The sequence below is a fragment of the Carassius carassius genome, chromosome 38 (genome assembly GCF_963082965.1).
Source record: "Carassius carassius chromosome 38, fCarCar2.1, whole genome shotgun sequence".
NCBI classification, from domain to species: domain Eukaryota; kingdom Metazoa; phylum Chordata; class Actinopteri; order Cypriniformes; family Cyprinidae; genus Carassius; species Carassius carassius.
Window position 1 is genome coordinate 27838062 of NC_081792.1, and position 13564 is coordinate 27851625.

General features: G+C 33.9%; 2 protein-coding genes and 1 non-coding gene across 6 annotated transcripts in view; 1 reads left to right on the forward strand and 2 right to left on the reverse strand.

Moving 5' to 3' along the window:
• Positions 1-861: 861 nt before the first annotated feature.
• On the reverse strand, positions 862-943 carry trnas-uga (transfer RNA serine (anticodon UGA)). Its single transcript has one exon. It is a non-coding gene; the product is annotated as a tRNA-Ser (tRNA).
• Positions 944-1831: 888 nt separating this feature from the next.
• LOC132119705 (deoxyribonuclease gamma-like) lies at positions 1832-6321 on the forward strand. Of its 3 annotated transcripts, none has more exons than XM_059529895.1 (8): positions 1832-1990; positions 2422-2510; positions 2652-2744; positions 3310-3422; positions 3507-3616; positions 4260-4417; positions 4830-4926; positions 5911-6321. In XM_059529895.1, exons 1-8 carry the CDS (start codon positions 1850-1852, stop codon positions 5971-5973), a joined length of 864 nt encoding a protein of 287 aa, XP_059385878.1. In that variant the 5' UTR covers positions 1832-1849; the 3' UTR covers positions 5974-6321. The 3 variants fall into 3 exon arrangements, with proteins under 3 accessions (XP_059385878.1, XP_059385876.1, XP_059385877.1); XM_059529893.1 differs by having other exon boundaries at positions 1833-1990; positions 3504-3616; XM_059529894.1 differs by having other exon boundaries at positions 1833-1990; positions 2655-2744; positions 3504-3616.
• Positions 6322-7315: 994 nt separating this feature from the next.
• Positions 7316-13564, reverse strand: part of LOC132119706 (filamin-B-like) — an 85757-nt gene continuing 79508 nt past the window's right edge. For both annotated transcript variants that reach the window (XM_059529897.1, XM_059529896.1), the window contains 5 exons: positions 13202-13334; positions 11781-11957; positions 10144-10362; positions 9875-10063; positions 7316-8281 (listed from right to left, as the gene is read on the reverse strand). In XM_059529897.1, coding sequence (XP_059385880.1) covers positions 8094-8281; positions 9875-10063; positions 10144-10362; positions 11781-11957; positions 13202-13334 — 906 coding nt within the window. In that variant the 3' untranslated portion in view covers positions 7316-8093. The remainder of the gene's footprint in view (positions 8282-9874; positions 10064-10143; positions 10363-11780; positions 11958-13201; positions 13335-13564) is intronic.

Here is a 13564-nt window from a genome sequence, read left to right on the forward strand (position 1 = left end):
GTGCAGCGTGGCGCCTCACACAGTTAAATCCCACACTGAAGCGCATTGACATTTACAATGACTTGTCTACTGCATAGATTTGTAGAATTATAAATATAATTACATAAATTATTAGTCTAACAGTTTTATGTCTGATATAAAAATTCGAATCGACCAGCAGGTCTTATCTTAGAAATGCAACGGCTGTGATTGGTCCATCATGACGAGCGATGAGAAATGTTACATATATCACCTGACAAGAACACATAAAGGCAATTTTCAAAAGCGGTTGAGTATGACGTTATTTTTTATATTTTGCAAGCTAAATATTAGCCTACTTTCATTAAAAAAATGCATTCCAACATGTAATTTATTTTTCTAGATATAGAATCTTCGAAAGAGTCTCTAATGCAAATTAATAACATAAAGAATGACATACTGTTAGATTTCATGGAGGATTTATTTTTTTTCTTGTTTAGTTCCTCCAGTGTAGTCCTTCTTTTTTTGCCTAAGGAAGATAATGTGAACTATTGTTTAGTTGTTTATATGTATATGATTTTATTATTATTACTTTATTTTATTTATTTATTTTTCTTCTTCTCTTAAATACCAGTTAGATCCTGCATTTTAATTCCTCAATTCAGCTCTAACATGAATGCAAATTTGACTTAATTTTTTATAAAGTACAAATATATTTGTATATAGCACACATACAATACTGTTTACTGTCTATTGTTTTTATATATTTATTTTTACAATTTTTTATTTTGTTATTTGGTTTGTCAAATTTTTCAACTTTGTCTATCTTATTAATAATATTTCTAAAGCATCTGCTAAATGAATAAATGTAAAATCCTGCTCTGACTTAAAGATTTAATCCGTCGCTGCGAGCAGGGTTCGAACCTGCGCGGGGAGACCCCATTGGATTTCAAGTCCAACGCCTTAACCACTCGGCCATCGCAGCTGCGCTTGCAACATCGTCTGGAACTTGGCTTAAACTAACAGCAGCCATTAAAAAAGTTAGTCAGAAACACATCCAGTGTGTCTGAAATCTCATACTGTCTGACTAGGCACTACATATGAATTTGAAAGTATGTTCTACATAGCATGAATATGGATAGTGTGCATGAATGCCTGTGTCCCAATGTGCACACTATCCGTGTTAAATTATATCTGATATTAGTCATGTTCAATACTATTTAGGGCAGATAGGGTGGATAGTATGCACATTGGGACTCGGGAATGATATTCGGACATACTACATCCACCATGTTGTTACATGTCATACTTCACTGCCATTCATACTACCTATATATAGTAGGGAAGTATGCGTTTTCAGACAGAGATATGCTGTATTTTTTATTTATTTATTTTATTTATTCTGTGTCATTTCCATTGTGAAACCAGAAGTTAGACCAAAGGCTAATTAAATTACAATTTAAATAATTTCTGTGATGTATTCCCCTTTAAATGCCCACATCTTCGAAAGCGGATTTGTTTAAATATAGGTAAAAAAGTTATTTTGCCTAATATATATATATATATATATATATATATATATATATATATATATATATATATATATATATATATATATATATATATATATATATTTATATATATTTAAAAATATATATTATAAATATATATTATGAAAATTTACAATAAATTTGATCAATTAAGTCCACATACACAAGAAAGAAGAACAGTCTTAATCTGTAAAACAGTTTCAAATACATCTGAAAACAGGAATCTACTCTTACCTCATTGCGGCAGAATGCAGAAAAACATGTGGCCATCAGATGAAATCAGGAAGTGTTTGGTTACAGTATTAATTGAAGGAAGTCCACAGATTTACATCTTATTCCAGATGGCAGTGATGCTGAGCGCTCTGATCCTGCTGCTGAACCTCGGAGGAGCTGTGGCAGCTCTCAAGATCTGCTCCTTCAACATAAAGTCATTCGGAGAGAGCAAAATCTCCAAACCAGATGTGCTGGACATTATAGTGGAGGTGAGTGTCTTATGTTTAATATTGCATTCTATTTAATAATTAATGCAAAATTAAAAACGCCTGGATGCTATTTGAATGTATATTTCATAATTCACTACTTTACATTGAATTGTGATTTATTCATGTTTGAATGTATAATGAAAAACACTCACCAATACAAGACTTGGTTGCAGTTCCAATCTCTAAACCACTGACGAAAATGAAGAAAATGTCTTTACATAACAAACCAGATAATATTATGTTTCTAAACATCATAGCATGTCATTATAAGAGAAACAAGACGTTTCGTTGTCTCATTAATTGCTCAGATCTGCCAAGGTACAAAATGTTCAGATTCTGGTGACTGGATGTGGATACTTACATTGTGATGTGATTTTCAAGGCATAAACAAACAGTGATGAAATGAATGAATTCACATTGTCACACTGCAGAGCATCAGTCGCTGTGACCTCATGCTTGTCCTGGAGATCAAAGATGCAAAAGGAAAAGCGTTTAATCAACTCATGACTCACCTGAACAGGTGCTCTGCTTAAATACAACAGACATCAGGACATCTCTTATAACATGAGATAGATAAACAACACAAAATGTCTCATGAAGTCTCAATGAATACTATAAAATGACAAACAAAATACTAAATCTTTGCAAAATGTCTCCACAGCAGGTCCAGGACACGAGCAAATGAATTTAGCTCGGTCATTAGTGAAAGACTCGGGAGAAAGTCATACAAAGAGCAATATGCCTTCATTTACAGGTATGTGTAATTTATCAACAAATATTAAATCATTATTAATATTATAGCAGCATGCAAAAACAGGTTCATATATGTTTCTTTAGATGCAAAATGCATGTGGGTTGATGCTTTTTTAATATTTAGTGTTAATGTTATCTAAAATTTCCTGTGGAAAAAGAAAGTTGGGGGGGGGGGGCTAGGTTTGACTGCAACAGAAAACAGAAAACTTTTTTGTTGGTTTATTGGTTTAAAGGTGCCGCATACAGCAGACATTTAATTCTTTGTCTAAAATTATTGCTAGGGACAATTTAGTAGTTGCTAGATGTTGGTATAGGGACTGCTGAGAAAAACAATAGTAAACCATCACAGAAATTCTAATGGTTTCCACTAAAAGTACCATTACAAACCATCTATCAACCATTAAGAAAGTGTTTAATAGTTTTCTGTAGTGTGTTTTGGGCCATATTCCATTAAACCACCAATGGAAAGCGACAAATGGCCAGCAGAGACCGGGCTTCCTTATGCATCTACCAAGAGTAAAAAAAGAAATCAGGTTATAAAAATAATTCATTTCTGATCATAACAGGCAGAAGATGTTGTCTGTGAAATCCGTCTATCAGTATCCAGACGCTCAAACCGGAGATGAAGACGCTTTTGCTCGAGAACCGTTCGTCGTGTGGTTTTCATCTCCAAAAACGGGTGAGACGTGAAAGGTGAACCTCTGACCTCCACCAAGATGATGAAATGATGCCAAACATGTTTTCATCTGTCTCACAACAGAAGTCACGGACTTCGTCATCATTCCCATTCACACGGCTCCTGAAGCGGCTGTGAGAGAAATCGATGAACTCTTCGACGTTTATCAGAATGTTTCTCAGCTGTGGCCTTCAGACGTGAGCGAAGCCTTTCTCTCTCCAGACTCCCAACTCACAAAAATATGATTCGATAAGAAACAGAAACGTCATTTCCTAATGTTATCTGAACGTTCCAAACGTCCAGTTTTTAAAATGATTTTTCGCGGTTAAAGGAACATTCCATTTTATCATTTTTGAAAACGTTGTTACATTCGAATGTTCTCTGAACATTCTGAAACAAGTAGTAACATTAAAAAAGAAACAGATACACATTTCAACTGAAACGTTCCGTGAATGATGTATAAATAATGTTTTGTGCTATTAACATTATTAAAGACCAGATAACTCTGAACAAATGTTTCATTAATGTTACTAAAAGAATGTTTGCTCATTACTTTGCCAGAACTTTCTGAGAACGTTCATTTTTTAGCAGGGTTAATGTCTGTCATACTGGGTTATATAATATTCATTGCCTCAACAATAAAATCAACAATCCACAAAATCTATTTCACATAGCTTACTGTATAATAGTATAGCAACACATTAGTATTCTAAGCACACCTGCCAAACAAATTCCTCCTTCTTCTTCTTTCTGCACACCTGGTTTCACTCTTAAATCATCTCTGGTTTCCTCGAGTTCCTGTTTCCTCGCTCAAGTTTTCATCTTGTCTAATTTTGCCAGAACTTCATCATCATGGGGGATTTCAACGCTGCCTGCGGTTACGTTCCAAAGAGACAGTGGGTGAACATCCGTCTGCGCTCTGAAACTGAGTTTGTGTGGCTGACGGGCGACCAGCTGGACACGTCGGTGAAGACATCTACCAAATGTGCTTATGACAGGTAGACAGATAACACTGCATTTGTTCTGTTGTTGTTGTTGTTGTTGTTGTTGTCATGAACTGACAACCTAGGAGTCAGGTTACATTAACGTTTATGCATTTAGCATACACTTTTATCCAAAGAGACTTGTATTACATTCAAGGTACATATTTTTCCAGTTCATGCTTTTGCTGGGAATCAAACTCATGACCTTGATGTTTATAACCTTAAGAAGTGAGAAGTGTGCTGGAACTTTTGACAAGTTAATCGAGTTTCACTAGTGTTTTATGATTTGCTGTTGTATTTGACACTTCTCGAGGGTCTAAAGAGAAAGTGTAGGACTTTCATCTGATGTTATGAAGGACAAACATCCCCTAACGTCTCAGTTAACATCATGTGATGTCCAACACATTCCCATTTTCTTGTGCTGCAGGGTCGTCCTCCGTGGAGAGAAGATGACTGAGGCTGTGAATCCTGAATCAGTGGAGGTGTTCAACTTTAAAGAGGAATTTGGCCTCACTGAACAGGAGGTAAATATAATCTCATGAGATTCTGATCTACTCTACTGTTTGGGCTCTGTAAAAGTTTTGTAATGTATTTAAAATAAGTATTTTCTGCTCACCAAGGCTGCATTTATATAATCAGAAATAAAGTAAAATTGTAAAATATTTTTTACAATTTAAAATAGCTGTTTTCTATTTGGATACATTTTAAAATGTAATTTATTCCTGTGATCAAAGCTGTATTTTCAGCATCATTACTCCAGTCTTCAGTGTCACATGATCTTCAGTCTTTCTAATATGCTGGTTTGATGCTCAAGGAGCATTGCTGATTATTATCAACAGCTGAATAATATATTTGTGGAAGCATCTGTCATTTAATATAAATAGAAATCATTTGTAACATAAAAAATGTCTTGAAAGCCAACTTTGATCAATTTAAATAATCCTTGCTGAATAAATATATACATTTAATTTCCCTAAAATAACATTTTACTGACCCCAAACTTTTGAACGATTGTGTATGTTTATGTCAAAAGTAACAAAACATAAATATTTTAGCTCCGATGCTCCCTAGATGAAAAAAGTCTAAACAAAATTGACAAATGACGAGACCGGGGCAAGTTGTCACAGGTTATATCTCAGTTATGCTTTTTTTCTTGCAGTAGTTGTGTGTTTATTTCAAACACCTAGTTTAACCTCAATTGGCCATATTGTGCCTTTTCATAAATCACTTACAAGTTGTTAAATGCAAATGTTACATAATATGTATTTATATCATTCTTTTTTCAAACAGGTATTATTCACACATCAGTGACAAACATGCACTACAATAATTAGTGTAGTTCAATCAACTGTATGTTTTCTCCTGGGTTAATTACTCTCAATACATATAGTTTTTTGACTTAAAAGTTTACTATACATAAGCCTGACAAAACATTGATTATGTGTAAGCTGTGACAACTTGCCCCGGTCAGTAAAGGAAACACTAACAGCTGTGTGTCTGTTCCACAGGCTCTGGCAGTGAGTGATCATTTCCCGCTCTGCATCACAGTAAATCAAGCACAGAGGAAATGATAATAATCTTCTCCATTTACACTTTTACTGCTCGCCTGCTTCATTAGTCCTACAGCTGAGAATGAGTAACAGCTTATAGGAAAATGAACGAGTTCTAACATAATCTTTGATGCAGAAATCAAGTGTTCAGTGCTTTACTTGTTAATTATGAGCCAGCGGTCTGTAGTGTTGATTTACCAGTTTCTGTGAGACAGTAAGAGTTAGTTTGCAAGACATTGCCTGTGTAATCCATCTACATTTCTCCATTAATTAACTCTGTACATCACAACACATGTATAAGTGCTTCATATTGACATTTGCATCTATGCTTTTCTGTTTTCATTTTAATAAACGATTTACTCAAGTAAATGACACAATTTAAGGTGAATACCGTCTATTCAAGTTCAGTGGGGTGAAGAAAACATGCACTGGTGTTTCATCAGAGTTGATCAGTTACTGTGTGAATATTAAAAGTGCCATTCCTGGCATAGAAAATGTTTCTTACAATCACAGATCTTTTACAGTCAATCTCATAGTCACCTGAAGAAACCAAGCCAGTTTAGTGTTTGACATTTCATCCAGCCATTTTATAATAATCCTACTAATAATATTTGTTTTTATATAAACTCCCATTCAAATGTTTGGGGTCGGTAAGATTTATTCTTATGAAAGAAATTTATATTTTTATTCAGAAAGGATGCATTAAATTGTTCAAAAGTGACAGTAAAGACGTTACAAACTATTTTTATTATTATCATTTGTTTACAGTTTTATTTTAAGTTCAGAAAAATAGAAATGTTGCCTTGACAATTAAAATTAAAATTCATCTAATATTTATATATTTTTGCCGTTCCAATAATAGTTTTACACTAACAGCACTGTTTATTTTTTTCTTTCAGGGAATATGAAACTTTATTTATATAAACAATTCTAATCGTTGAAATACACAATGTAAATCGTTTTGTCTGAACTAACCCTTTAAGCGGGTTTTGCAATGCTCAGATTTGTCCTGAAGGTGGCAGCAGAACATTTCTGAACATGATTTTTTCCTATTATCAACAATGAAAGTTAATCATCTAAATGAAGAGCTAATTAACTCACATTGACTTCGTCCTGCCTATACAAAGCAAAGGAAATAATTAAGTAATGGGCTACAAATATGCATGTTTATCTGTAATCCAGGGTCGTTTCTACGGTAACAACGGAACATTCTCAATCAAGGTAGCCAGTGCACCTTCAGTAACTGGAATTCTAAACAGAACAGAGTTCCTCAGTTAAGGGAACAGTTCACTCAAAAAGACATTTGGTCATTTACTCCCCCTCAGAGAATGTTGTTAAAGAAACTCTCGATAAATATTGAGGCTCTAGCTTCTTAAATCTTGAATTCTTTATTCCAGTCAGTTTTAATAAGCAAAATGTACATCGAATCTATTCACGTGTTTCACAATAAGGCACCAATGGCTAAATACAAAATACAATTAAAAGTCCCCTCTTGCCCTTAAAACACAAAATACTTCACCACTGGAGGATCAAAACTAGTAGAATTAAGACAAAATGTGAAAGACCTGCATAAATCTCTTACTGTGACTTCTTGGGAGTTTAAAATCTTGATACATATGGTCATTCTCATGTAAACTATTCAATATGTAGCGGTGAAACCCGTTAAGATGAATACACTCAATGAAAGCACTTCACTTGATTTGAAGTGATGGATGATGCTTTGATTTATGAGTGGATGAACGTCACACTTCCGTTTATGCAACGAGAATCAAACACAGACATGGAAAGGTAATTATATGTGCATTAAAAGTGTCAGTATTGTTAGAAAGAGACGAGTGATTAGAGTCAATATCAGTAGTAAAGAGTGATTGTGAAACTCTGATTGGTTTGTTCATACACCGTCTTTTAACTTTTCAACACTCATCTTTAGACTTGCAATGCTGAACTAAATCAAGAGATGTAAGTAATGTACAATTCATGCATCATAACAATATGCCGTCAACATTACTGTCACAATGCGTCACATTCCATTCAAAAACCTGATCAAGTGCAAAGTTCAACAGAATGAGGACGGTCTTCTAGTTGTTATTGTACAGTGTCTTTTTCTCCATAAGGAGTGTTTCTGATTAACAGCAGGGGGATTATGGGACGGTGACTTGGAAGGGGGAGCCTGGGATGTGTTCATCTCCCCATTTGACAGCCAGAATGTAGCTGCCCCGCTCCTTTAAGACGTAGCTGATGTTGTACTGCATGTTTCCCATGTGTTTGACCAGGATCTCCTCGCAGGGCGTCAGAGGACCGTGAACGCCAACCAGCAGCATGTTCTTCCCTGGAAACAAACACAAATACAAGGATACAGTAGACAACAAATGGTAAAACACAAGTATGCCCAGTATAACATGCTGCTCTGGCAATACTGCCATAATAGAGTGTTAATCAATCAACCAACTAACCATTCTTATGATCCTATATTATGTGTTAAGTGGGGTTTTAACATGAATGGAACTACATGAATATATATATCTACAGGGAAGTCGTGGCCTAATGGTTAGAGAGTCAGACTCCCAATCGAAAGGTTGTGAGTTCGAGTCCCGGGCCGGCAGGAATTGTGGGTGGGGGGAGTGCATGTACAGTTCTCTCTCCACCTTCAATACCACGACTTAGGTGCCCTTGAGCAAGGCATCGAACCCCCAACTGCTCCCCGGGCGCCACAGCATAAATGGCTGCCCACTGCTCTGGGTGTGTGCTCACAGTGTGTGTGTGTGTGTGTTCACTGCTCTGTGTGTGTGCATTTCGGATGGGTTAAATGCAGAGCACAAATTCTGAGTATGGGTCACCATACTTGGCTGAATGTCACTTCACTTTCACTTTCACACTTTCATTCTCAAAGAACATAGGTTTATATATATATATATGTTTATTATTAAAAAGGATGATTACATAAATGAAGACTCGACTTTGTTACTGTGTGAATCAAATTAAAATGTCATGCTTTTTAACGGAGTTGAAACAAAGTTTCAAAGTTATGAAGTGAATTAACATACATTTTTAGAAAAATTAAAAAAAATTCAGTAAAAACCTGTTTTAAAACATGTTTTGTCCCTTATTCCCAGAATCAGTGAAATTAATGTTTTATATAAATGTATATAAAATTAAAAATAATAATAAAAAATTTTATTCTTCTTCTTATTATTATTATTATTAATTATAATAATGTATTATATAGTGCAGTTTAATAAAATGACTCATCATTTATTCATTTTCCAAACTGTATATCTTCTGTATTGTATTTATGTAAAACTATAAAATATATGTGACTCTGGAGCACAAAACCAGTCTTAAGTCTCTGGGGTATATTTCTAGCAATATCCAAAAAAAAACATTGTATGGGTCAAAATAATAGATTTTTGAGCTATTAAATAGATAATATAATAGATTTTTCTTTTATGCCAAAAATCATTAGGATATTAAATAAAGATCATGTTCCATGAAGATAGTTTGTAAATATCCTACCATAAATACATCAAAACTTTATTTTTGATTCATTTGGACAACTTTAAAAGTGATTTTCTCAATGTTTTGATTTGTTTTCACCCTCAGATTCCAGATGTTCAAATAGTTGTATCTCGGCCAAATATTGTCCGATCATAACAAACCACACATCAATGGAAAAATTATCTATTCAGCAATTTTTAAAAAAATGACTCTTAAGACTGCATTTGTGGTCCAGGGTCACATATAATAAATGAACCTCTGGTCTTAAGTATGCTGAAGTATATGCATACACTTGATTAGGATTTGTAGGAGCTTTTTGTTGGAATGCGTATGCATTTGTTTCTAGTAATAAACTTTCATAATTTAATCCACTTTTATAGGTCATCTTGCTCATGCTCAAGTTGTTCCGAATAACCCGAGCTCTCACCTGCTTTACTGCAGTCCACAGAGAAAGACGCTTTCTGGCCCACGAAGGCCTTGCTGAGACCAGGACCTCGACTGAGAACCTTACTGGCGTCAGAAGCGGCTCTGGGAGACGTGCTGCTCGCCCGGCTCACCGGATCCACCGTCAGAGTGGACATCTCACTGGCATTCGTCACGTTCACCAGCCGTGGCCCTGAACACCACACAAACCCATCTCAGTCCATCAGCACCCAACAACACCACTTCAGTTCAGATCGGTCCGCTTCTGCTCACCTGTGACTCTGGCTTTAAACGGGCTTCCGCTGATGTGGTTAGGGCCGCCGTATTTGATAGTTATGACGTAGTTTCCAGGGGCCATTGGTGTGTAGTGCACTTTAAAGCCTTCGGGACACTCCTGACACTCCATCTTGACCTTCGACGGGCCCTCGATGGTGACGGCCAGAGATCCCGCTCCTGCTTTGGTGTTATTGATGATAAACTCGGCCTGGTTACCTGTCAGACGAGACGTGAGAGTCAATATGACGGGAGTGCAAGAATGTAGGATGTTGCTTTTGGAAGTATGATGAACTGTTTCACGACAACTACAATATTCTCACTTCCTGTTTCCTGTCTGCCATCAGTGTTGGCATCATCGTGAGAATAGCATACTACCTTCCTTTTCTACTTTCTTTCTATAGTGTGCAGTAGGCATTATGCATGGAAACTAAACATCCTACTGCATTTGCCAAATTGCGTAGTGAATAACAAAGTGATACCATAAAAATATTTATTTTCAGGCAATAAATAAATAATGGAAAGTTCGATCAAGTATTAAGCTGACATTTTTAGACAAAACTGGATTTTAATGCAAAACATTTGAACTTGAAGTTATACAAGAAACTATGTGATTAAATTCATCAATTAAAATGCATTATTAATTGATATTATTAATTATATATAAACAGTATTTTAATAATAATGTAACATAATAAATGAGGTCAAATTTATCAACATGAATGTATTATTAAGATTATTAAATTATATATAAATATATACAGTTATTTATAGTTATTAATCATTGAATATAAATTAATTAAATATGAAATCAAATTAATAAATATAAATGTATTAATTTATATTATTTAATAATATATAAATAATTTATTTGATTATTTAATAATATAATATAATATATGAATTAAATATCAGGTAAAATTTAGAAATATAAAGGTACTTTTAATTTATATAATTTAATTGTGTATAAACTGATTCAAATTAATTTTGATAATATTAATATACTATAATGAATTATGTAAGGAACATAATGATGTCATGATGTGAGAGTCTACAGTATTTTGCTACTAATGTAGAATTGGGAAATATTTATAGTTGCTTTATATATACAGTATCATGCAAAATGGATTAAAGTGTGTATTTTATTGTGAACACAGTCTGTGAATGATAAACAGCGATCAGTTTACACTGACACACTATCAGACACAAGCAGCTATTCTGACACTCATCATAAAACCTCATTAATTCTTGCCTCCAAGTCAACCCTCTGGCTTTTTGCTTTAGTTTTATGCAGCTGAAATACATTTCAAGGAACTATATTAATGCACGTCTCCATGAGCTTTACACTTTTTCTTCAACTGGACAAGTTAGCATGAAGACATACATTTGTTCTGGATCTGATCCATGAGAACGAGCTTAGGTAATCCAAGATCCTTCTGTTTAAATCATTTTGCTGAAACAATAAGTGTGTTCAGCGTGAGCGACTTCCTCTCCACATGCCAAGTCAAAGGAAACATGCAGAGATTAATATTCATAGTGTGGAAAACACAGACTGACAGTGGACGGGAAAACCGTGCGTAGGCTTTTATTTTAGCATAATTGTTTTTAGCCCTGTGCCAGAGAGTACTGAGTGTCACCTGTGGTTCCTCTTTCCAGCCCGGGACCGTAAGCCGTGATGAGGCCTGCATCGCCGCTCTGTCCCGCCTCTCCCACACGGACCTGGAACGGACTGCCAGGGATGTGCGTCCCGTTAAACTTCACGTCAATCATGTGGATGCCGTTTTCTCGTGGAATGAAACGGATGGCGTACTTGTCTGGAAAACAAAGTGCAAATTAACCAGAGAGCCAGAAGATGAACATGAGCAGAACTAATTACACAAATTGCATTATATATATATATGACATAAATGACGTCAATCAAGAACATCATATTATGCACATTTTCTAAATTTAAGTGTATGTATTATATAAAAAATATATAATATCAAAGTTTATATATTTAATATTCAAGTTAATATAAATTTAAAATGTTCTATATTTAAGTTTTGATATTTAATATTTTCATTATTGATCATTATATACCTTTATATATTTAATATTTTCAATATTAAGTTTATGTATTTAATATTTTATATATTGAACATTTTCGATAATGAACTTTATATAGTCAAAATGTTCTATACATTTTCTATATGTTCATTATTTGCAATACTGAACTTTATACATTTTATATAGTTTATATATTCAATATTTAATAATACTGAAGTTTATGCATTTACCATTTTCTACATTTCAGTTCATATAGTTAATGTTTTCATATTTAAGTTTATACATTAAATATTGAAACTTGTAAATACTGAAGTTTGTAACTTTAATTAAAATTTATATTTAATCTTATATATTAAGTATTTTCTATATTTAAGTTATTGAACTTAAATATTTTAGTTTATATGTAATATTTAAATCGATATCGAAATGTATAAAATATTTAATGTTTTCCTAAGTTTATATATTAAATATTTTCCATACATTTATTTATTTAACAGGGACAATGCATGTTAATAAACAATAGTTTGAAATACAAAATACAAGCCAGATTATAAAAAAATACATATTTAATATTTTTACATTTATTCATTTAATTTTTAAGTTAACATATTAAACATTTTATATATTTAAGTGTATATATTTTATGTATTTAACTTTATTCAATTTTTTATAACATTTTTATTACAGAAGTTAATATTTAAGTATATATTTAAAATATATGTTTTTACATTTAATATTTAGATTTTTATTGCTAATTGGCACACAGTCAAAAACAGGATTTTTGGTGACGTTATGTTTGTAGTAAATATAAATGGGTTGTGAATCTGATTTCACTCTGAATTTAACACACACAACTCTGAGTGAAATGCATCATTTTATGGAAGTGAACTGGGCTGTGAATGTGGTTTCATGATAACTAAAAAGTGAAAGGAATTCATTCTTACTGGTTAATAAAACAGATATTTGTATGACAGAAAATGATTTAATCTCATCATCATGATCCTCTGACCTTGCTCTAGTTCAGACACCACACACTCCTCCAGGGCTCCGGACGGACTGTGAACTTTAGCATCCATGTGACCTTTTGCTCCGTTCAGACGCACCGCAAATGATGCCGGCTGATTCACCTTCAGACCCGACTCCTACATCAGTGAACCCACAGCTTAGAACATCTCTCACACACACACCAGTGCATTCTGGGAAGGATAGCTGATGCTCATACACTACCGTCTATAAGTTTGGGGTCGGTAAAAAGGATCTTCTGCTCACTAAAGCTGCATTCATTTGATCAGAAAAATCAGTAAAAATTGTGAAATAGTATTCAAATTGAAAAGAACTGTTTTCTGTGTGAACATACAGTAAAATGTCATTT